The sequence below is a fragment of the Parambassis ranga genome, chromosome 19 (genome assembly GCF_900634625.1).
Source record: "Parambassis ranga chromosome 19, fParRan2.1, whole genome shotgun sequence".
Classification (NCBI taxonomy): domain Eukaryota; kingdom Metazoa; phylum Chordata; class Actinopteri; family Ambassidae; genus Parambassis; species Parambassis ranga.
In genome coordinates, this window is record NC_041039.1 from 23,228,913 (window position 1) to 23,251,163 (window position 22,251).

The 22,251-nt window shown below is 44.5% G+C and overlaps 1 protein-coding gene across 6 annotated transcripts in view; it reads left to right on the forward strand.

Moving 5' to 3' along the window:
• cadps2 (Ca++-dependent secretion activator 2) overlaps nt 1-22,251 on the forward strand; it is a 130,162-nt gene that overhangs the window by 57,540 nt on the left and 50,371 nt on the right. For all 6 annotated transcript variants that reach the window (XM_028430403.1, XM_028430398.1, XM_028430399.1 and 3 more), the window contains exons 7-12: nt 2,303-2,414; nt 3,218-3,357; nt 7,178-7,244; nt 10,135-10,243; nt 10,328-10,528; nt 18,336-18,472. In XM_028430403.1, the coding sequence (XP_028286204.1) occupies nt 2,303-2,414; nt 3,218-3,357; nt 7,178-7,244; nt 10,135-10,243; nt 10,328-10,528; nt 18,336-18,472 (766 nt within the window). The remainder of the gene's footprint in view (nt 1-2,302; nt 2,415-3,217; nt 3,358-7,177; nt 7,245-10,134; nt 10,244-10,327; nt 10,529-18,335; nt 18,473-22,251) is intronic.

Here is a 22,251-nt window from a genome sequence, read left to right on the forward strand (position 1 = left end):
AAAAAAAAAACACCCATGTACTTAATGACAACACAGTTAACTGTAATTACACAGCCAGCGTGATTAGCTGTGATTACACCGTCATCCAATCGCTTCGATGACTCCTGCAGTTGTAGCACAACAGCGCTTTAATCATTGAGGACCTTTTCATTAGCAGCACCCTTAATTAATGGGGAATGTCACACATGTGGTTCACGTGAAGCGGCGACGGCTGATTCTACAAGTTGATTACAAATAAAGGCACTCCGGGTAATGGTTTGGAAAATTGACTTACAGACGAGGAAAAATGTTCAGGACAGTTGCTCCTGATGTGCAACAATGGCAGCCTGCGATGGTCTCTCCACCCGCCTGACCCAGTACAGGACAAAGCAGGTGAAGAGAATGGCTGTAGCTCCCAGTGTGTTCGTTTTGGCCCCGTTCACACTGGAGAAAGTCAGTCCAGCTGGAGTGGGATTGAATCCAGATCGCCTTTAATCTGGATACAGTCAGACCTATTTTCAAATCTGGCTATCACACACGCGTGTCCGCACTCAATCCAGCTTAACCTGGCTTGTTTGTTGTCCTCCAAACCGCTAGGTGGCGCCTCGTAATATACAGAGTCCGTTCAGGCCACGGTAGGACTGTGTGTGCGCATGCGCCGTGTGTTTTTTTTGTTTTGTTTCCGGTTCATAAAGCAGTTTATTCCTTTGTAGCCCCGTGGAAAATAAACTGGGCAAAGCTGTCGTAGTTCGACGGTTGCTTACATACGGCTTTTGTACGCAACCCGGACACTGTCCCTGTGAACCAGAAGTATGACGTCACTAGCGGGATTCCCTAGCCACATTTGCGTTCAGACCTGAGACAGATGTAAGCCAATCCAGATAGATCCACCTCCGAGAGGTGGATTGAAATCAATCCAGATATATCCAGATACGGCCCGAATCTAGTCGGATTGATTTTCCTAGTGTGAAACAAAAACAGAGATTTAACCCTTTGTGTTCATCAGCGTCTGGTTCCAGATCTCAGTGTCAAGTTAGTGAACCAGACGAGATGCAGAATGAACCCTCACCGCTGTGTAACGCACACTGTCATCTCAGGTCTGTTCGTGCGTGAGCTTAAAGCTTTTTGCAGCAACGCCTGTCCTTTGTCTTACAGATGTTCTGTCTGTGACTGCTCAAAAACTCAGTGTATGTGCTGTGCACACACCTTTCTGCACAATGTTGCCTTGGAAACTGGGGGAAGTGAATACAGAACTCAGCTTTGCTTCTTGCCCTCAACAAGTGAAGGGGTCATCGTCGTGTGTTCACACACACACACACACTTAAAAAGACAGTTTTGACACAGAGGCATGTAATCACAGGAGCGTGGCTCTCAGTGTGTATAATGGCCGTGTCTCCATCATCCTGAGCAGAAGGCGTCAGTCCGCTCCATTAGAGTCTCTGTGAGATGAACAATAAGTGATCCTTGATAACAGGCGACACTAATGGGACTGTTTGTTGCCTCTGGATCTGTGACTAAGGCCTGATGTGATATTATTACAGCAGCCGGAGCAAAGTTTGCAGGGTGACCTCTTGGTGAAGTTAACTTTGGAGGCTCTGATGTGTCAGTAGTTGCAGTTAGAGATGAAAACGCTGCAGGCTGTCTGCTGTAAAGCCTGAAAATAAAAAAACATGCACACGTTAGAGATTGACTGAATATTTCTGTGCATTGGGAGCTCCACCTGCTATACATATTTAAGTGTTTTTTTTACATCCACTACAAACTGGGTTTTTACTCTTCTCTGTGCATAGAAAGCTGCAGATCAGCCTAATACTCTCTGAATTTTTGCCGTGTGACTGCTGGTCACACAAGAGTCCATCATGGCTTTCTGGAGTGCAGAATGTTTTGTTGTTTACAGAATCTTGTTAGTTTAAATGCTGTATTTTTAGTGAATTCTTTGAACTTGTAAGATAACTTTACGCACCAGGTTTTATGGCAGAACTGTGTCACACATGATGCATTCAGGGACCGTTTGCAGCTCTTAATTTAACAGCTGACTGCAGCTACGCCTTTCAGCAATATGTACACACTGACCACATGGCACAAAGTAAAATGATAAAATAATATCTGGTTATATCAGCAGTGTGTGTTGAACAGCGGCGGCGCTAACAGCCTGAACGACCTTGGATTTTGAACACTTTGTTCTCAAAGCAGCAGAAAATGTTCAGTTTGTTTTTCCACACAGCCGCAGAGGGACAGCACAGGTACGTGTGTGTGTGTGTGTCGCTGCTACACATCTTGGGCCTGCAAAATGCCTACAAAGATGGCTGCTGGTGTCTTTCAGGTGGGGGACTCAGGGAGACTTCACCACGACTCACCCTCTGCCTTCGGTTAAAGTGAAGCTCTTCACAGAAAGCACCGGGGTCCTGGCTTTGGAGGACAAGGAGCTGGGCAGGGTGAGCGCTCCTACACTGTCAAAGCACACACTACCACTGACGCACACTTAAAACACACAACAGGTGCAGCGTCCACAAACATTCGACAGGACAGCTTTGGTCCACACATGGACAGAGGAGAGCTGGATCCAGACTCCATGATCCCCAAAAGAAACAGGGAGAGACAGACGCAGCACAGACCGAGAGCCACAGACGCAGAGTTGGTATCATGGTTTAACCTCGCTCTAATGACTCTGATTGGCTGTTTTTGGAGCAGCGACCAGTGCATCATGGGAGTTGGAATTTGGATTACCACGTTCCTGCTCAGGAAGTACGGAGGAAAGAACATCACTTCAGCTCTCCTCCTGGCAGCCGGCTGCCCAGAAAGCTGATCTGCACACATCAGTTCATGATTTATAGGCCTAGAAATACAAATACACTACAGTTTATGAACATGTAGTTTCCACTCTTTGATTTTTAAATTAGCTGTATCCATGTCTTACCCCTCAGCTGTTGATGCTGAGTCAGTGCTGTCAGAGCAGGATGAGAAGTGACTGTTTTCAGTCTGCTGATGGAAACACAGGCGGAGGTCTGTTTGATTTACAGATATAACCCTGTCAGTTTATTAGTTCAGAACTTAATTAGTTTATTACTCTGAAAGATGAAGTTTGCTCAGCACAGTCGGTCATCTCTGCACAGTGGCTGCACATGCAAACACATTTATAGATCACTTCTTTTCATGTCATTGATAGTTCAAGTTCTAATTGTGTTTTATGCTGTTTGTTTTGTTTCGTTTGTTTTGTGCTGTCCTCGCCTCCCCTCAGGTGATCCTGAACCCGACCACTAACGGACCAAAGCAGGCTGAGTTCCATCGGATGGTTGTGCCCAAGAACAGCCAGGACACAGAGCTGAAGATCAAACTGGCCGTCCGCATGGACAAACCTCCCAACATGAAGCACAGCGGGTGAGTCTCTGCTGACACGGAAGAGAAAGACATGCAGGGTGTGAGAGAGAGAGAGAGAGAGAGGCTGAACAGGCCGCAAGCTGTGTGGGTTTTCTTAAGTTTCCTCTGTCTGCGGCTCTCGGTCTGTGCTGCATCTGTCTCTTCCTGTTTCTTTTGGGGGTCATGGGTCTGGATCCAGCTCACCTCTGTCCATGTGTGGACCAAAGCTGTCCTGGTAAATGTTTGACGCTGCAGACAGAGACTCCAGCTGTTCCTGCCCGGGACCAGCAGCTCTGCACAGAGCCTCCTCTTCCTCACACTGAGGTCTGTCTGCTGCTTGTTTAAGCAGCCTGAGTCCAGCTTTAAACTCTAAAGTCTACAGAAGTAAGATTTGTAGTTTGAGCAGCATCATTTAGAGCTCGGAGCTCCGCAGAGTTTCCCTTTAAGTTAGAGCAGCGTTCAGTAAATGCAGCGCTGTGTTTGCTGCACACTCAGATCTGATCCGAGTCTGATAAACGGACCCAATGTTTCAACACTGTGTGCGTTAGAAGACAGCTCCACCTGCTGGTCAAATCAAGGAGGCAGAAACTGCTGCATCTGAGGACGTGATGATAACTGATGGGCAGGTTTATGATATGAGTAAAGGTACATTTGTAATTATAGCATCAAGGAACCGGGATCATTCAGAGTTAAAAGGAGGAGACAATAAAAAGATAAGTGAAAAACTATCAAATCTACAATACACAATGCGAACAGCATTTAAAACAAAAGCTATAAATCAATACAAATAAATTCAATAAAAGGTTGAAGCAATACTATGGCTCCTTATTACAATCAGTATGAGCTTTATACACACAAACATTTTCACACCTGTAGATGATGTAGTTTCTGATTTCTGCCAGCAGGTGGCAGCAGATCCTAGTTTTTCAGCCCTTCAATAGTTAATAGTCAATAAGCACAGCTGTCTGTTCCCCTCAGCCTGCTGCAGTCATGTTGAAGTTTCGTGGTTGTTGTGGTTGCTATGCGCTTGTCTCTGAGCGTGTCGGGCCTTCTTCACTCTGCTCATCTCGCTCATGTTTACAGTCAGCTGATGAGTCTCTGGCCTGGAGCTCAGAGGTGAACACAACCTTCCGCTGTCTGCATTTATCTAAAGACGTGTGAGGAAAGGACAAAGCCTGTGTGACTTCCTCCTCCCCCTCTTCCTCCGTTACAGCAATAAACAGAATACCGTTGGAGTCAGAAAACTCTGACAGATGCAGTTTTAGAATGCCTCCACCAGGGGTCAGTGTTAGCCTCCCTTATGAGTTCAGCCGCTCCTCCGTTTACTTCCAGCTTCTTCTTCTTCTTCTTCTGACATGTCTGATTATTGAAGTTTGTTTTCACCTGAATTTCTGATATAATATTTGTTTTTTAAATCATATTTTAAAATGTATTAAAATTATTTCAAACAAATAAATCCAAACTGGGATGCAGGACAAACGTCATTTTTGTTTGATGGTCCCGGTTTTAGTCTTAAAAAAAGATACAATCAATAAACAGGTTAAAGAAATCATGGTTAAACAGAATTCTATTTTATTATTATTATTTTTTAAAAAAAAAAGGTTACATATGTTTTCCTTCTTTGATGAGATGAGAATAAAACGCTGCAGACGTTTCACGTCAATAAAAAGCTTCTTTCACTGGAGAACAGGTCTTTATTTCTCCCGTTGGAACAGCAGCCTACATCATATCGTTCTGATTAATGTCAATTTTTTTTTTATAAAATCCAGCAATGAGAAATTTTATTTAAAAAAAAAATAAAATAAGAGAAGAACAAAAAAAGCTGCAATCCTTTGTTTTCCTTTTTCCTGCAAAGGAAATAATTCATTCAGTAAAACCTGGTTTTAAATTGAGGCTTATTGTTCTCTTCATTGTTATAAAAGTGTCCATGAACATATTTAAAAATACGAACAATAATAACAACAATTAAAGAGACGGAAATAATCTGTGATCTCCTCATTAAACCGGATTTCTTCTTAGAGTTAAAGTATCACTGAGGAGAATTTATTTATTTATTCCCAGCATCACAGTTAATTTAAACACGTTCTGCTGTGACACAGGGAGGATCTTTATTTACTGAACATGATGATGGGACAGAAGTTGTGAGCGTGCAGCTAAGTGACCAGCGGCGCTGGATGTTTTGTGTTAAATGCCTGCAGTGAACTCTCCACGCTGCCAGGCCGGCGCTGCGACGCTGAGCGGCTGAAAGGACGCTTGAAAAACTGCCAGTGATAGAAGGAGGAGGAAGAGGAGGAGGAGGAGGAGGAGGAAGAGGAGGACAGGCAGCCAAATCATCTTCACAAGTGGCTGGCGAGCGGTGCCACATGTTAACCTGTGTGGCGCGGAATGGCCCAGATTCTCGGTCCAGACGCGCCGCAGCCTTGACTGGAGGCCTTTTCTTTGAGGGCGGGCAGCAGGGCTGAAGAAAGAGGTCTCGCCATCGATTGATTTTCCTCACTTGCACTTGCCTGTGTCCCACGCTTCAGGAGGCCCGGGAGCAGCCATTGATCGAGAGGCCACGCTGGTCATTCTTCCATCTTCCTGCAGACTCCCTGAACGAGCCGCGGTGCGCGGCGCGGCCCCTCTCTGCTCAGGACTCATCAGGACTCCTGTCACTTTCACGTGTTCATAATGTGATGTCAGCCATCAGAGCCGCAGAGGCTTCTGATTCCAGCTTTTCGCATTGAAAGACTCAACAAGAAGTGCCTGAAAGTGGCTTTAAAGGAAATAAATACTCAAAGTCTAAACCTGCAGTCACAGTTGAAACATAATTTTCTGCTTCATTGACAAATGTGTGCACATGTTTTGTTGTAATTTGCGCAGAGAACAGCGGTGAATGGTGTTTGTTATTAATGTGTGACAACAGATCAATACGTTTAAGAGAAAAGCACCTTTCATCGTCTCACCTCCTTTTAAAGCTGCTAAAATTCCAGCACTGCTCACAGAGGGTTGATTTATTTAAACAACGCCTCCTCTGTTTGGCTCCATTTAACTCCCTCTGAATCAGATTTAATGATCTACACACAACTCCAACACTGTAAACCATTTAAAGATGCCGAAACCATGGCAACAGTACTTCCTTAGTTTGTAATGTGTAAATCCTGAGTGGTCCAAAGACTCTTAAAAAATCCTTTAGTGTCTGTGGTGCCATTTAGAAGCTCAGTGTCCTCCTTAGTCCACCTGAAGTCCTGGTTAATCCAACTACAGACATAGAGGGGGGGGGGGGGGTAAATAATAATTAAAATGTCTTAATTTTATTTTTTATTAAACACTTTCCTGGTGTACAGGGAGGAAAGTACCAACTACCAGGCTGTAAGCATATTCTGAGGTTCTGAGGGGAGCTTATCCAGGCCTCTAGTGGACACTGTAGGAACTGCAGTTTTTTGGTACTTGAAAGAAAACGATGCAAATAATGAAATGCTCAACAACTTGGCTGGAACTGTGTGACAGAAACTAGACATATACATGACAAACATGTATTTAATTCTTAATTATTTATTCTGAGTATTCTGAGTAGTCCAATACAGACACCGTCATGGCTGCCGCCGTCCTTGACCGATCAGATCCTGAGCATAGCAGCCCCTCAGGGGCCATAACGCTCAGAGCAGAGTAAATATGTTTACAGCCTGAAGCAGAACAGCTGTGTGTGTTTAATATAACTCACCTGGTTAAATTAGATTAAGACTCCAGTGTTGCTACGTCCATCTTTATTTACAGTCTGTGGAGGATGAAGATCATGTGATAACTAACAGAGACATGAGGATGGTTAAAACGAGCCTCCATCTTTGTGTGTGTGTTTCAGGTACCTGTACGCTCTGGGACAGAGAGTCTGGAAGCGCTGGAAAAGAAGATATTTTGTTCTCGTGCAGGTATGAAGCTGCTCAGAGATCAGACACTTTGTATTGGTCAGGCTGCAGAACAAAAAGTTTTATCTGCCTCGAAAATCTCCAACAAGCAAAACTTTTAAACAAGTTAATCAAGAGAAAGAGAATAAAACAAACTATTATAAGTTATTAAAGGAGAATCGTCTCACATGTGCTGCTCTGTTTGAAAGGTTTGTAACTCCTCGACGCAGCACGAGTCCTGCTGACGCAAAGTTAATTGAGTTTTAGTGTCTGAAATTCTGTCTTTTACTTTCTGATCACTCAGGATCTTTGTGGAGCAAGGGCACACATTTAGATTCAGATTGTCTCCTCTTTGTGAAAATATAGCTGTTTACTTCGGAATGAAAGTCTTTTACAGGCATGAAAGGAGAAAATCTCTGGACTGTGTTTACTGATTACGACTCAGGCTTTAATGATGAATCGAGTGTTTCTAATGGTGCAGGTATTCAGACAAATAAACAATAAGTACTCAGGAAAAACAGTGATCGCACCAAGGCTGCCAGTACTCATGCACAAATATTATCCATTCCGGTCCGCATATTTTTAGCCTAATACTATACTATATATAGTATTTGTATCACTCATATTTCCCTAGTCGGGAACTCCTGACCCTTTGATCTTCCTGCACCATAGTCAGTGGCCTTACCCACTCAGCTATTCAGCCTCTATCATATATATGTATATATACAGATACATATGTATGTATAACCTGAATTAAAGTCAAAAACTGCAGTTCCTCAAGTGTCCACTTGAGGGCTGAGTTCAAAAGACCTCCATGATGTTAAAATGTCTCACATCATGAGCTTTCTGCTCCTCGCTCCACCTCTGTCTGTACTTGGATCAAGCAGGAGGTCAGGTGGACTTGGATGCTGCCAACAGCAGCAGTCAACCGATCAGCCTGAAGAGGAAACCATCTTTGAAAGCGAGCTAGCAGCAGTTAGCATGTGTGTAGAGGCGCTTTTACTTAAACTATTATTAAACCAGAAAAATGTTTCTGATCCGACAGTCACTGCTGAAACACACCCAGAGCTGACGACACTTTGGTCTGAACTAGGGATGTCCCGATCCGATCACATGATCGGAAATCGGGCCCGATTACGTGATTTCAGACTCGATCGGAATCGGACATTACCTCCCGACTCGGATATATATTTATTAGGGCTCTCAAAGTTAACGCCGCCACGGCACACACACACAGGCCTGTCGCGATAAACAATAAATCAATTAATTGCACGATAACTTTAAATGGGCTCGATAAGTTTTTCGGCCACGATAAATTACATTTGCATGCTGGTTTGTTTTCCTCTCTTTCTCTCTCCCTCTCTCACTGCCGAAGAGACTGGATGACAAAAGGCGTCACTCCGGTGCGTCGTAGCGTATAAAGTGTGCGAAGTCCGGCCGTCAGATTTAATATGGCCCGCGGCTTCTGTCTTAAAATGTGTCAAACCAACAGGTAGTTCTTATTTTTTGAACTCATTGTGTAACGTTTACGGGATGTTCTGAGCAGACCACGGTCAGCTCGCTGTCTGCGTCGCCACGGTGCGTCACAGCGCTGCAGGGCTTGGACGTTACAGCAACACAGAGCTGTGAAGCTGCTCAACACTGGTTCAACACTTCGACACAATTCACCACAAGACTAAACATGCTCATGAATACAACGTGCCATCAAAGAGAGTCCGTGTTGTACGAGTGAAGTTCTCTGCCTTCTCACTGGCGGCACTCGCGGCAGTGCCACCCAGTCTAGTCCTCTTGCCCAGTCCTCTGGTGCCATCTCTGCTATTTTATGTGTTTCTGTCTACATGGTGGCGTTTTTAAAATTCACTGATGCGCATACACACACGCAAACGCGTGCGCACACAAACACATGTGCACACAGGTGAGCCCACTCCCAGCAGCAGTGCGTGTTGTTCGACTCTCTGTTGCTCATGACGTGCTGGTTGGTTTGACTTAACTCCATTGACTATGCTCAGATAAGCCATGGTAATAGGCCTACCACTACTCATAATAATAATATTAATATCATTAATAATAACAATAATAATAATAATAGTGTTGATAATTGGGGGCCTTTCCAGTGTTAAATGTTCTTTAGAAATTGAAGTTTATTGATCTTTAAAGGGTGTACTTGCATTATATGTCGTTATCATTATGTTAGTTGACAATATTATCGCTTATCGCAATGAGTGCCTTTATAGATCGGGACTCGGTATCGGCAGATACTCAAAATCAAATGACTCAGACTCGGACTCAAAGGCAAAAAAAACCTGATCGGGACATCCCTAGTCTGAACCAAACGTGCTTCATCACAAGCTCAGAGCTAGAAGCCCGGCTGGCAGACGGGGTTTCGTTTGTGATCACTGTACGTAGTACCCAGTGTCAGATCCTGTTCCATGCAACGCACTGTGTGACTGCATCAATAACTAATAATGGAATGAATCAATCAGCCTGGGGGCAGTCAGAAGGTTTCCTCAACCTTAGTGATGATCAGTGAGTGTATCGGTGATCCATGCGGTTAGCCTCTGACTAAACTTTGGCATGATGACGGTGTAGGAGCAGAGATCTGTGGCTCAGAAAGGCCGGCATGCTCTGACGTAGCTATTCATCTAATTAGAGATGATCCTGACCCAGACTCAGAGCAGCTCTTCAGAGAGCTGTGGTGATGTCACAGAGGGTTCGTCCATATTTATGTACAGTCAATGATCATGTGTCACCCTCTATGTATGTGTTCAGATAGGTGGACTGTGACTGTCATGATGGGAACATTTCATAAGCTGGTGTAATCGGTGTGATGGGAGAGGGACTAGCCGTGAGGTTTTCATGTCAGGAAGCATCATGAGACTTCGTAAAGTGTGTGTTTGTGTGTTTTCTCCGGCAGGTTAGCCAGTACACGTTCGCCATGTGCAGCTACAGAGAGAAGAAGGCGGAGCCTCAGGAACTGATGCAGCTGGAGGGCTACACGGTGGACTACTGTGACCCGCAGCCAGGTAGACACACCTCCAATATACAAACACATGCCGATGACTGTTACGGTCAGGATGGAACGGAAACGTTCTGCTGCTGCTTCTCAGGTCTGCAGGGCGGTCGGGTGTTTTTTAACGCAGTGAAGGAGGGCGACCTGGTGATGTTCGCCTGTGATGATGAGCAGGACCGGGTGCTCTGGGTGCAGGCCATGTACCGAGCCACCGGGCAGTCCTACAAGCCCATCCCACCACCTCAGAACAAAATCACCAACTGCAGAGGAGGGAACCAGAAACCATCATCCCCCATCAGTAAGTTCTGATCCTCGCTCTGATACACCCACTGGTGGCCATCTTGGGAATTCTTGTTCCTTTAATATGAACTGAGGAATTTGGGGTCTGAATTTGGCTACTTTGGTGCTGTAATAAGTGTTGTTATAGCTATTTGTTGCCACATGGGGGCAGTGTTACTGTCACGCGATTTTTTTTTTTGGGTAATTTTTAGAAATAATTTTTAGGTAAAGAGGTTTTTTTAATGGAGGGATGCAGCCTTGTGTGTGGACTAGTTTGTGTTGAACCCAAGAGACTCACAGACTGAAGTTCCTCCTGTGGCCTCTGGGGGCTCCAAAAGCTGAGTGTATGCGTGAAGAAAGGTAGCGACACAACAACGCAGAAGTGTCAAAAAACCACTGCAGCCACTGACTTTAAAATAAAACACTGAGGATGTGAAGTCCAGACTTTCTGCTTTAATTCAGTCATTTTCACACACACACACGTTTAATGGCTCATATTTAATGGAACATCTGTCTGAGAAGCAGCAGCATGTCCAGGTGTGTCCTGTTCCCTCGTTGCTCCACGACTAATCAATCAGATCAAAGTCCTGCAGGTGGTTCTGAGTGTTACAGTCACATCAGTGTTCACTAGGACTCTCAGCATGAGGCCTAAAGAGGTGTGTGTGCAGGTGAAGGAGGCCGTTATCAGACTGAAGAACAAACTAAACCCATCAGAGAGACACAAAGCTCTGAGAGTGGACAATACAGCAGTCTGGAACATTCCTAAAAAAAGAAGGACTGAACTGACAGCTCAGCAACAGCAGAGACCTGGAAGACCACAGAAGACACCTGAAGACTGCAGGAGGAAGCCTCCATCTGAATCCTTTCTCCTAAATGTCTGCTATAAATCAGAAAGTCTGGACTTCACTCACATCCTCAGTGTTTTATTCTGAAGTGTGCAGCTCAGTATATAGAGACATATAAGTCCTTAACGTCCTCATCATGCTCCTGCTTGCTTTGTTCCCACTTCCTCCATTTCTTCTGTTTGTTTTCTTCTTCCATCATCACAATGTGTGAGCTGTGTTTTATTACATAAAGACAGAGAATCACACACACACACACACACACACACACACACACAGCAGGACTCAGATCGAAACAACAGCATGCAGGCTGCACTGCTGTGACAAAGGCAAAATAAACACACACAGAGGAGCAAAGGATGGAAGAAAGGGACGGCTGAGGCTCCTCCAGTTCACACACATCACACACACCTCTTCCTTCTGCTGTTTGACGTGTTTACATTTTATATTTTTCTTCTTATCGTCTCACAATCTGCTGCCCCTGCATTCATTCTAGCCTTTTTTAATTTCTTGGCAACAAGCAGAGAGAACTCAGATGTGTGTGTGTGTGCAGAATAACACAAAAGAAAGATGAATCTCTTTGATTATTGGATGTAAATAAAGCCTGAGGAGTATTTCCTTAGTAGAAATCATTTTGCACACTTTGTTGCCTCTTCTATTATTCTGTTCATCATCAGCAAGAAGAACACATCGCCTGCATTCCTGCCTCCTCCCAGGCTGACCGCGGGGAAATGGAGAGCTTCATACTAAGAGCTGATTATGGCTGCATTTGTGGTAATTTGGTGTGACGGCGGTCCGTTCTCGCCGCCGCTCGTTAGCGTTTAATGGAACAGATTGAAGCGTCAATGGCAAGAGGTGCTGACACACTGTTTGGAAGAGGAAATAGAAGGTGTCCCTGAAATAGCTCTTAACTGGGTGCTAAGTGCTGCTGTGTGTGTGTGTGTGTGTGTGTGTGTGTGTGTGTGTGTGTGTGTGTGTGTGTGTGTGTGTGTGTGTGTGTGTGTGTGTGTGTGTGTGTGTGTGTGTGTGTGTGTGTGTGTGTGTGTGTGTGTGTGTGTGTGTGTGTGTGTAATGGGCACAGACTCGTTCTCACTTTAATAATGATGGTGTTTATGAACCTGCTCACTCTGTTTTTAAAAAAAATGAAATGCTGAAGTTAAATAAGAGGAATGGCTGCCTGTGTACACACACTCACACACACAGGTTATTACCTTTAATGAAAGCATGCTTGTCTTGTCTTTATGGGAATAGCTGTCTGAAGGTTAATGACTCTGAGTGGACAGGTGAGACAATAGAAGTGTCTTCGCTTTGTTTGTCTCACGACTGTTTTCGGCTCCTGAGCAGCGGCGCATTTTATCGACCAGCATGTGAGAGCAAATAATGAAGCTGTTTACACGTGGAAGTCGTGTCAGAGGCTCACACATTCTGCTGGTTATTGTCTGCTGGATGGATGCTGATCTGTGAAACATCGCTCTGTACTGTCTGCGCTTGGTTTTTGTTTCCTCTGACGTTTAGACACGTTCTCACTCTGAGGTCACGTTTCATTTAGAGGAAGGAACCTTTTTTTTTTTTCTTTACAAAGGCAAAGGCGCACCTAAGCGTCTATATGAAACCATTAAGCAGAGAAAAATAACATTTATTAACAACGCACAGATTCCATCAGTCACTTTGTTGGATGTGTATTCATGCAGCAGATGCTTTGATCCACAGCAATTTACAAAATGAGGACTAACATTCAGACTGCAGGAGACATTTAACTGTAAACACACAGTACTACCAGAGGAGGAGACAGCAGAGGGTTAACTGCAGAGTCAACGTGTGTTAGGAGAGGAGGAGGTGCTCTCAGAAGGTCTTGGAGACACCCCTCTTTGGTTTTAGAGATGGGTCTCCGTTCAAAGCCAGCTCCACCCAGGACAAACCTTAGAGCACCAATTGTTACCTTTTTTCTAAAACAGCGCGGTTTCTTTGTGATGACTGACTGCTTGGTTTATTAAAAATATGAGCAGAATTGCTAATAACACCTAACAATGATTTACAGGTGTACCTACTGCATGCTGGTCTGGATGTCCTCTGTTGACACTAGTCTGTTAGTTACTCTGCTTTGTTTCTGATTGGTTACTCTTCTATCCAAATGTGTACTTATCCAGCATCTGTTGGCTGGGTCCCCTGGAAATCCAACTGGAGTCCGCTGAGACCAGACTAATGTTTGGCATAGGGTAGTAAAGGCTCATATGTCAGAGATACAATTTGACATCTGCATGGATGAACTGCAGTTCTCCCCGCAGCCTCCTGGGGGCTCATAATTACAGGTGCTGACTCACATTGCAGTTTTCTACTCATGTGCCACTTGTTTGCCTGTATTTGGATTAACCAGGACTTTAGGTTGCTCGGTTACTTGGATGCTGCCAGCGCTGGTGACAGTCGAAGCCTCTCACTCTAAATAGCCATGTCAATATGAGATACATATCATTGTACTTCATACAACACATTCCACATATCAGTGTCTGCCTATGTACCATCTATAGGCACCAACATATTGTTAGTACCAGGATGTACACATGTTTGTTTCTGCTGTGAAGATGGAAGTATTGACTCACTTTTGCAGCCAGCCCTCCAGTGGCCATTAGAGGAACTGCACGTTTGACCCTCCTGCTTCATGGTTCAGCTCTGGAGCTTTGTTTGAAGTCACAAATGTTGTATTATTGGACAGTTCAGGAAATGGCTGCAGGGCCAGTCTGCATCATTCAGCCGGCCTGTTTTGGTCCTTAGTCCATACATTGGTGACCACACAGTGGCTTCATACATGGTGTGTGTCTTTGTACCACAGGTGTCCTTTTGCACTTTAGGGTCAGGACAAAGCTTTTTGTTTTTATAACACTAGAAAAAAGACACTTGAGAATCTAAAGTTTCTGGGTGCTTCTGTATGATGTTTTATAGAGTCTCTCTTCTGTAAAAAGGCACAACTGTGATGCTTCGATGAAGATAGGAAATATAAAATGCAGCAAATTAATAAGGAGGACAACCTTGACTGACTCACTGCAGCAAACGCAGGCCTTTGAGAAGCTGCCAGCTGCTTTGTGAGCTCAGATTTGAGCAGCTGGCCTTCGTGATGTTCTCACCTCCAAACATGGAAAAAAGACAAGACGAGTCTGAATAAAAAGTGTGAAAGAAACTCCAACAGACAAGAATGACTTAAACAGAACAACATTCAAACAAAGTCCAACCCAGTGGAAGTCATGGGAGCCTGTTAGGCTGTGACCTTTGACCTGACGTCCGTCTCTGTCACACAGGCTGTGGGTTCATTCCTCAGTATGAACAGGCGGGTCTGCTGGGGGGGGGGGTCAGGTTCGCCCCCTGAAGGTGTTTTCAGAGATGTTTACACCTGTCATTTATGTTTTCAGAAAAGCAGGTGGTCAGTTTGATCCTGAGAGGAGACGTCCAACCTGTCCCTTCGTCTTAACCTCCCGGACGTTCAGCAGCTCCTCAAACGCAGCGTGAACAGCTGAGGATGTGTTCGTGCGCTCCTTTTAAAAACTTTTTCCCTCTGATTTGAGTTTGTCTGTGCATGGTCGCACGATCGCCTCGCTCAGCCAGACGCAGACTGATGGACTTGTCCATCTGCATCTTCGTCTCAGTCCGCCCTGACATCATCGGCACTGCTCCGCTCCGACGGGCAGATCATGTCACATCTCTCAGCCTCGTGCACCTGAATCTGAAACCTCCTCCTCTTCGTCTGCATCAATAACCTGCCATCAACGGCCGCCACCACCTTTCAGAGCAGGATGTCACATGGATGTGACTGTTGCCGTGACGATACCAACACAGCTCAGACCAGACGGATATGGAGAGATCGAGCGGAGAAAAACACACACACACACGATCCTCAACACTCACATCCTCATAGTCTAAATATGAAAATGACACACAACACATCAGTGTTTCCTGTCACCTATATTACCCACAATGCAACTCGGCTGCAGACAGAGATTTAGGCGTGTTATGTATGATCAGATAATTTAGCTTGTCCAGCCTATTAAGCATTTATAAAGTCTGATGAAGTCTGATGAAGCCGGGCATAAAATTCAGAATTCACTGATTAATCAGGGACAAACAATCAATAATGCAAACGTCTGTCCGTTTACTTCTGGTCACAGTGTATCTGCGATGAAAACAGTGACAGCAACACACAGCTAAGAGAATCCACAGTCATACACATGAGAAACAACAGACTGCAGAGTGCTGTGACGGAGTCTTCATCATACCTTCATCATGTAATGAGTGAAGGATGATGTTCCACCAGTGTGTCATCACAGGAACTGTGACCCTGACAGGGTGACGCACCTGGAGCCTGGAACAGGTCACTTTGCCACATTTTTTCACATTTCTGCATATTTGTGGCGTGGCTCTTTATTAAAAAAGGTAATTTTACATAAAATGCTGATTTAAAAATGAATTTACAGGACTTCAGATTCATTTATACGGCACAGTTCAGTAAGAAGGCAACTCCGAGTGCTTCACATCACCCAAAACAGTCACACAATGAGAGGAGGTTTGAACACATCATACTAAAACAGTTGAAACAAGCTAAAAACTACAAAATTATTTTTCAGGTTAGAATTATTTTAAACATTTAAACAAATGTTGTGTGCTAAAATGTGCAGTTCCTCCAGTGTCCACTTGAGGGCTGGCTACAAAGATGAGCTAATGTCGGACTTTACCGCAGAAATAAACATAGTTGCATTGAACCAGGATTTAGGAAAGCAAGATGCTGCCAAGATGGCGACGATGCTTCTGCATCTTTATTTATGATCCATTTTGATGTTGGAGTGTTATCAGTTTAGTGCATTTACATTTAACCCTTTGCTTATGAGTTTTTCTTGTTAGCCTAGATTCGAATGAAAAGGTGACTTGAAATCCACTAAAAGTCATGGTCTGATCCTGGAGTCTGTTTTCAGGTAAACGTCCGGCTGAATCGTTCCCAAAACACAGGAACCTGCAGGCAGCCTGGACCATCTGTGCCAGGAGCTCCGACATGCACACACTCATTCACACGCACCCCCCCTCCCTCACACTGCAGATAATAGCTGAAAGTTGGACTTGACACGAATCAACATCACTCCTCCGCCGTCTGTCCCCCAATCAATACTTCCCCTCCGCCCCCCTCCCCTTATTATCAGCACTAATCTATATCTCTTTGTCTCGTTTTCTTTGGAGTCATCTCCTTCGCTCTCCATCTTTTCTCTAAATTACATTAAGGACAATCGCGTGTTTTGGAGGTGATGAATGTAAAATGACCTACATCGGAATTAGACTGAAGGAAAGCAGGCCACAGGAGCCAAAGGGCAGCCGCAGACAGAGGAGCGGGACGGTCCGAAGAAAAGCGGAGCAGCGTCGATTGGAAGTTGATTGTGGAGATTTCACTTTTGCTGTCTTTTTTTTCTCTTTTGGACAAAAGCGACAAAGACAGGAGGGAGGAGGGTGGGGGGGGTAGCAACACAAACGTCTGAGAGTCCTTGCAAGCTTCTCTGCGTCCACACAAAAACAAAATGGCAGCGTTAATAAAAAGCGATCACTAATGCTCGTCTCGGGCGCCGGGCCGCAGGCGTCGCAGGCGTGGAAGAGGTACCAGCATTCTTCAGATAGCCCTGGCCTTTTGTGGGGCCATGTGCCGCGCTCAGAAACTTCCCATCCCGAAATGTACTCCCACAATAAAGGCAGCGTGGAGAGTGTTAGGCTTTTCATTTGGCGGAGCCATTAACAGGAAGGCCTGAAAGGACTGGAAATGAACCCAGGTTTGCTCAGGCTGGGACGCCCTGTGCCTCTTCTGCTGCTTTTCTTTTTCCAGTTGTCTGCCGATTCTTCTGTCGTTGACCCCGAAGCCTCGTTACGGTCTGCACCTCCAGGCGCCATGCAGCCAAGCTCCGTGAAATAAAATACTTTATTCCAGTTGTACTCAAAGTGAAAGTCAGCTGACGACAAATCTGTCTGCAGTTGAACAATGAGTCCAACCGGCACAGTCTGAGCCTCTGCACCACAGAACGCTGATGTCACTGCCTGTTTTGCCAATAGGCTGAAAGTAGCAATAAATTTACAATAAAAAAAAAATCACAAAAAATCCAAAAATTCCTGTCAAAAATATTTTTTAAAAAGATTATTTGACAAATTTATTAGAAAAAAAATATTGTATAGAAAAAAAAGAAAATTTACAAAAAATTCAGGAAACGACAAGAAAATTCACAAAAATGAGCAGATATAGGAAAATTTAAAAAAGAAAAGTATGAACAATGATCTTTAAGAAGAATCTTAGTCTCTAGTTTGCCTGTGCTGAAACAATGTGTTGCTCTGCTTCCTGTACATGTATGTGTTTGTACTGTTTATTTTTGCCATGTGTGCTGCAGTGCATCATGGGATTTTTCAAATGATATAGTGTCCATGATGCAGGCAGGCTTTTATGTGAAACTTCCAGCATGTTGTGAGACTTCCAGCTGATGTGAGGATCAGGATTGTGATGTGTTGTGTTCCTCCTGGCTGCTGACGTCCAGTGTTGTCCTCACGTCGTCTCCGTTGGCGAGCGTTTCATGTCAGCTGAGAGTGCTGACAGTTTCACAGGGGAGCTGTAGCCAACGGAGGTGGGAACCATTAACCACAGTACTGAGAACTGACACTGCCAATGTAGCCCTGTGTGTGTGTCTGTGTTTGTGTGTGTGTTTACACTCTGGCTCACTGCTGAGCTTAGAGAAAGGCGTGAATGATGCAGTCTGAACACATTTATGTATCACCTCTTTAGGTGTGGCAGGGAATCTGTGCAGTCATTCATTCATTCCCGCCTCTCTGCTGACTCCACCTTACACTGAAGCTCTGCTTTCACTGACATAAAGACACGTTTCTCTCTGCTCTAATGCAGCAGCGTTTGTCTGTAATGTGTCTGATTGTCCAGTATCAGCATGTGCTCAGGTCTTATTCCTCTCTGCCTCTCCTGTTCAGGTCTGGATCCATCTCAGCGTCAGGGGGTGGAGGAGTTAATCTCTGCAGCGCCGTGTCGCTTTGACCACGCCGCCCTGTTCACCATTTTACAGAAACACACACTGCAGCACCGCATGAATGACTCCTTCTCCTGCCTGGTATGTTAATGACAACACATGCTCAGCCTAAAATGAGCTTCACTACATTTCACTGCACACAGCTCAATCCCAGTCAGAGGATCTGAGGAGGAAACTGAAACTTCAGGGAATGAATGGATGACATGTAACGTTGGATTAGATTGGTCTGTTATACATATCAGTGGTCTGTTATACATATCAGTGGTCTGTTACACATAGCAACAGTCTGTTATACATAGCATTGGTTTGTACTACATGACAATCAGAAATTTCTCGCACATGTTCCCCTCATGTTTATCACATATACTGGGGGAAAAAAAGACAATCACACAAAATCAAAATGACAACAGGCTGCGTGTTAATACAGGTAAAAATGAAAACAATCAGTTTTTATCTTAAAGTTTTAAACCTGTGCAGCTGGTTCCATCCTTTCCTGTCTGAATATTGTTTTATTGGAGTAAATGGAGTCTGTGGGTTACCAAACAGGACATGTTATAGTTCAATTAATTGTTGAAGCAAAAGATTAAAATGTAAGAAAACACTCCTGAAGGAACTCAACTTCTCAGCGGACGCTTTGAAGATGTGAATTGGACTCTCCCCGTCTCTGCATGTTAAGCCCGGGGGGCTCTCACACACTGATTGAGGGGATAAACGCTCTAATCAATACTTTCCAAATAGGAACATGACCCTCATGGACAACTGCTGGGCCCATTCAATGGAAGATGAGGAGGAGGAGGAGGAGGAGGAGGGGGAGGGGGCTTCAATAAGTGCATGGGCGGGGATGGGGGGGCATGAGGGGGGGGTTGAAATTAAGGGGTTTTTTTGTGTTGTGTGTGACTGAGCAAAAACCACAAACCCCCAAATACCCCTGATACGATGCGCATTTACTTCACTTTTTAAAAACCCTCTTCTCTTATCTCACATGGCAGCATATAGGATCATTACAAACACCTCAGCTCCAAATGTTGTCGGTGAAAAACAGGAAGTGTGACTCAGACTTCTAAACACTCCTAAATGTTCATCAGTCAAATGATGTTTGCAGTGATAACAGTGGAGTCACTGTGAATCCCTCAGAAGTGGTTACTTCAGCCTCGTTTGACTTATCTGACTCACTAGATTAGCTGTAGGTGCACACATGAGTACACACGGGTGCAGCACAGATCGATACGAATGTTCATATAAAACTTAACTTTACAAAAACCTGAAAGAAGAAGAAGTGTTTATTTCTGTTGTTTGGATTTCTTTTGTCTTAAAGAAAACACTTTATTTTCTCCTCTGTAAAACTTTTTAATATCACACAGATCTTTAATGATCAGCCAAGGTCCTGATTTATCTTTAAGCTTCTGATGGTGAACAACAAACAAAATTAACAAGCTGATTTATTCAGACTGTGAATCTATATTAAATGTGTGAGGGTGAAACTTTCTTTTTTAAACATTTAAGACCATAATCCACCATTTAAATCACAGTGGAAACGTAAAGTAGGCCCAGTGGTCTCCTGCCAGGGTTTTAAACCTCGCCTGGACCACCGTCAGACTGAGGCGGACCTCCAGGAGTCGACTCATCCTGACATGTGTTGCGTTGTGTTCCCCGTCTTTTAAAAGCAGCCGAATGAGGAGATGTTCAGCGGAGCGACATCTGTGCCTCTTTCATTTCCCTACCTGCCTCACCAGGACTCTGCAATTAGACAGATCCATTCACACCGCCCCTCCAGCTCCTCTCTCCTCAGCCTTTTGTGAAAACTTCAGGGCTTTGTGTTCCAACCTGAGCCCCCTTTTTTTCACCAAACACGCTGAGAAAAAGGCCAATGCCTCGGCGTGGGGGACATCTGTTGAGAAGTGGCTTGGATTCATGTCATGGGCCGGGTCATATTTTATTCACAAAGAGCTGAACCCAACAAAAACAACAGTAATTAGGCAGAGACTTGGTTTGTAGCAGGAGGCCCAGAGTCCTGCTAACTGGATCAGTGGAGTTCCCACTCATGATTGAAGGGTTAAACACCCCACTGAAGCTGCTGCTTCTTTTTATTGTACCATCTTCCATGTGGGTGGCTGCACTGGTGACGAGGAGCTCTGAGATGTTACAAAAACACAGATTAATGCAGTTTTTATGGAATAAAGCGAGGCGTCTATGTCCAACATCAGATCAACAGCATGCAGGTTTTTATAGTTAATTCAATCAGAACTTCCAACTAGACTCATTTCTGCTTTAAAATAAACAAACCGCAAACTTAGCCTTCCTCTTTTTGGGCCTACTAAAGCTTTTGAAAAGGTCGTATTATGTAAAATAATGTAAAGATACATGAGCAGGACACAAAAACGTCTCATCTGCAGCTAGAGAGTAGATGTATGTGTTTACTGTTCCACAGGAGGAGCTCTCAGAGTGAACAGATGCTGCCAGTGCACGGAGATATAAGTCATGAGTCCTAATCTGAACGGATCAATCGGCAGCCATTAGCAGGATGCTAGTGTTTTGTCACAATCAAAACTGCACTGACCGAACATGTAATGTAGTATTAGGGTTTTTGACTACAGGCATGTGTAATCATGATTATAGCTTATTTCATTCATAGAGCGTCCTCTAGGTTAATTGGTGTCAATTTCGGTACACTGGCTCAAACAGGAAGTGGGATGGCTCTCTAAAAAAGTTTTGTCTGAAAATCAGTTCCACTAATGGCCACTTGAGGGTCTACCTCCAAAAAGTGAGTCAGTCCTCAGAGACCTCCATGTTGAATCTTTACAGCAGAAATAAATAATATGCAGAATTAACCACTTTGAATGATAGGTGCTTTACAGCCCCAAGCTCCACCCCTCCTGCCCATATTTGGAGAACCTGAATCATTTCTGTCCTCTGGCTGCTGAAGCAGAAGGAAAGGGGGGTCAGTAAAGGTTGTGCACTGAACTGAACAACATCTAAAGACCAGTGTTTACCTTTAATCCACAGGACTCTGACCCACTTCACTTTTTTTGGACGTCTTTGTCCCCACCCTTACTTTTGGAGGACGCAGGTGTTGTCGCCTCACTTCAGACCTGTCTGAGCGCCCTGCTGACAAATTAGCTTCCTGTGGCTTCTGTTCTTTTAAAGACTCTGATGTAATTACCCAGGTCTATGCATGCACACGGTTCACACTCCTCCTCCTCTAACTCTGAGGCCTCCCAGTGATTCTGTCATATTTGTGCTAATTAGTGAAATCTGCAGCAGCAGAAGAAGAAGAAGGGCTGATTGTGTTCACACAGACAGATGGATGGAAGACTGCAAATGAAAAGAAATAAACCTGTACTAAGCTCCATGGTGGACAAGCACAGTACTGCACATCCATCCAGCAGCAGCAGAGCCCCAGTAGAGATCTGAGTCCAAATCTGAGCTGACCAATCAGCAGGATGCTTGTGTTTACAGACTAAGAGACATCTGTAAGGAAGATTAAATTTAATGTTTTTACTCTGATTCATAAAGGTACTGTCTCACCGTGCCCTCTAGGTGAACTGCAGCCAGATTCAGTACAATGGTATGAACAGGAAGTGGTGTGATGTCCTGGGCCCTCTTTAAGCCCACCTAACCCCTGGTTTATCCAAAAAGGGGCAAGGAGGTGGAGTGTTTCTCACATAGTAACATGGAGCTCTGTCTTTTGGAGACACCCTCTGGTGGACACCAGAGGAACTGTGAAGAGTTGGTTGGGGGTTCACAGGGGTACATGCAACATCAGGAGTCCGGGGTTTGTGTCCCCCGACACCACAAGCTGTTTTGTTTTTGCCTGCAGGCATTGAAAACAGGGTGGGGGGTTAGGTGAAGATCATCTTAAA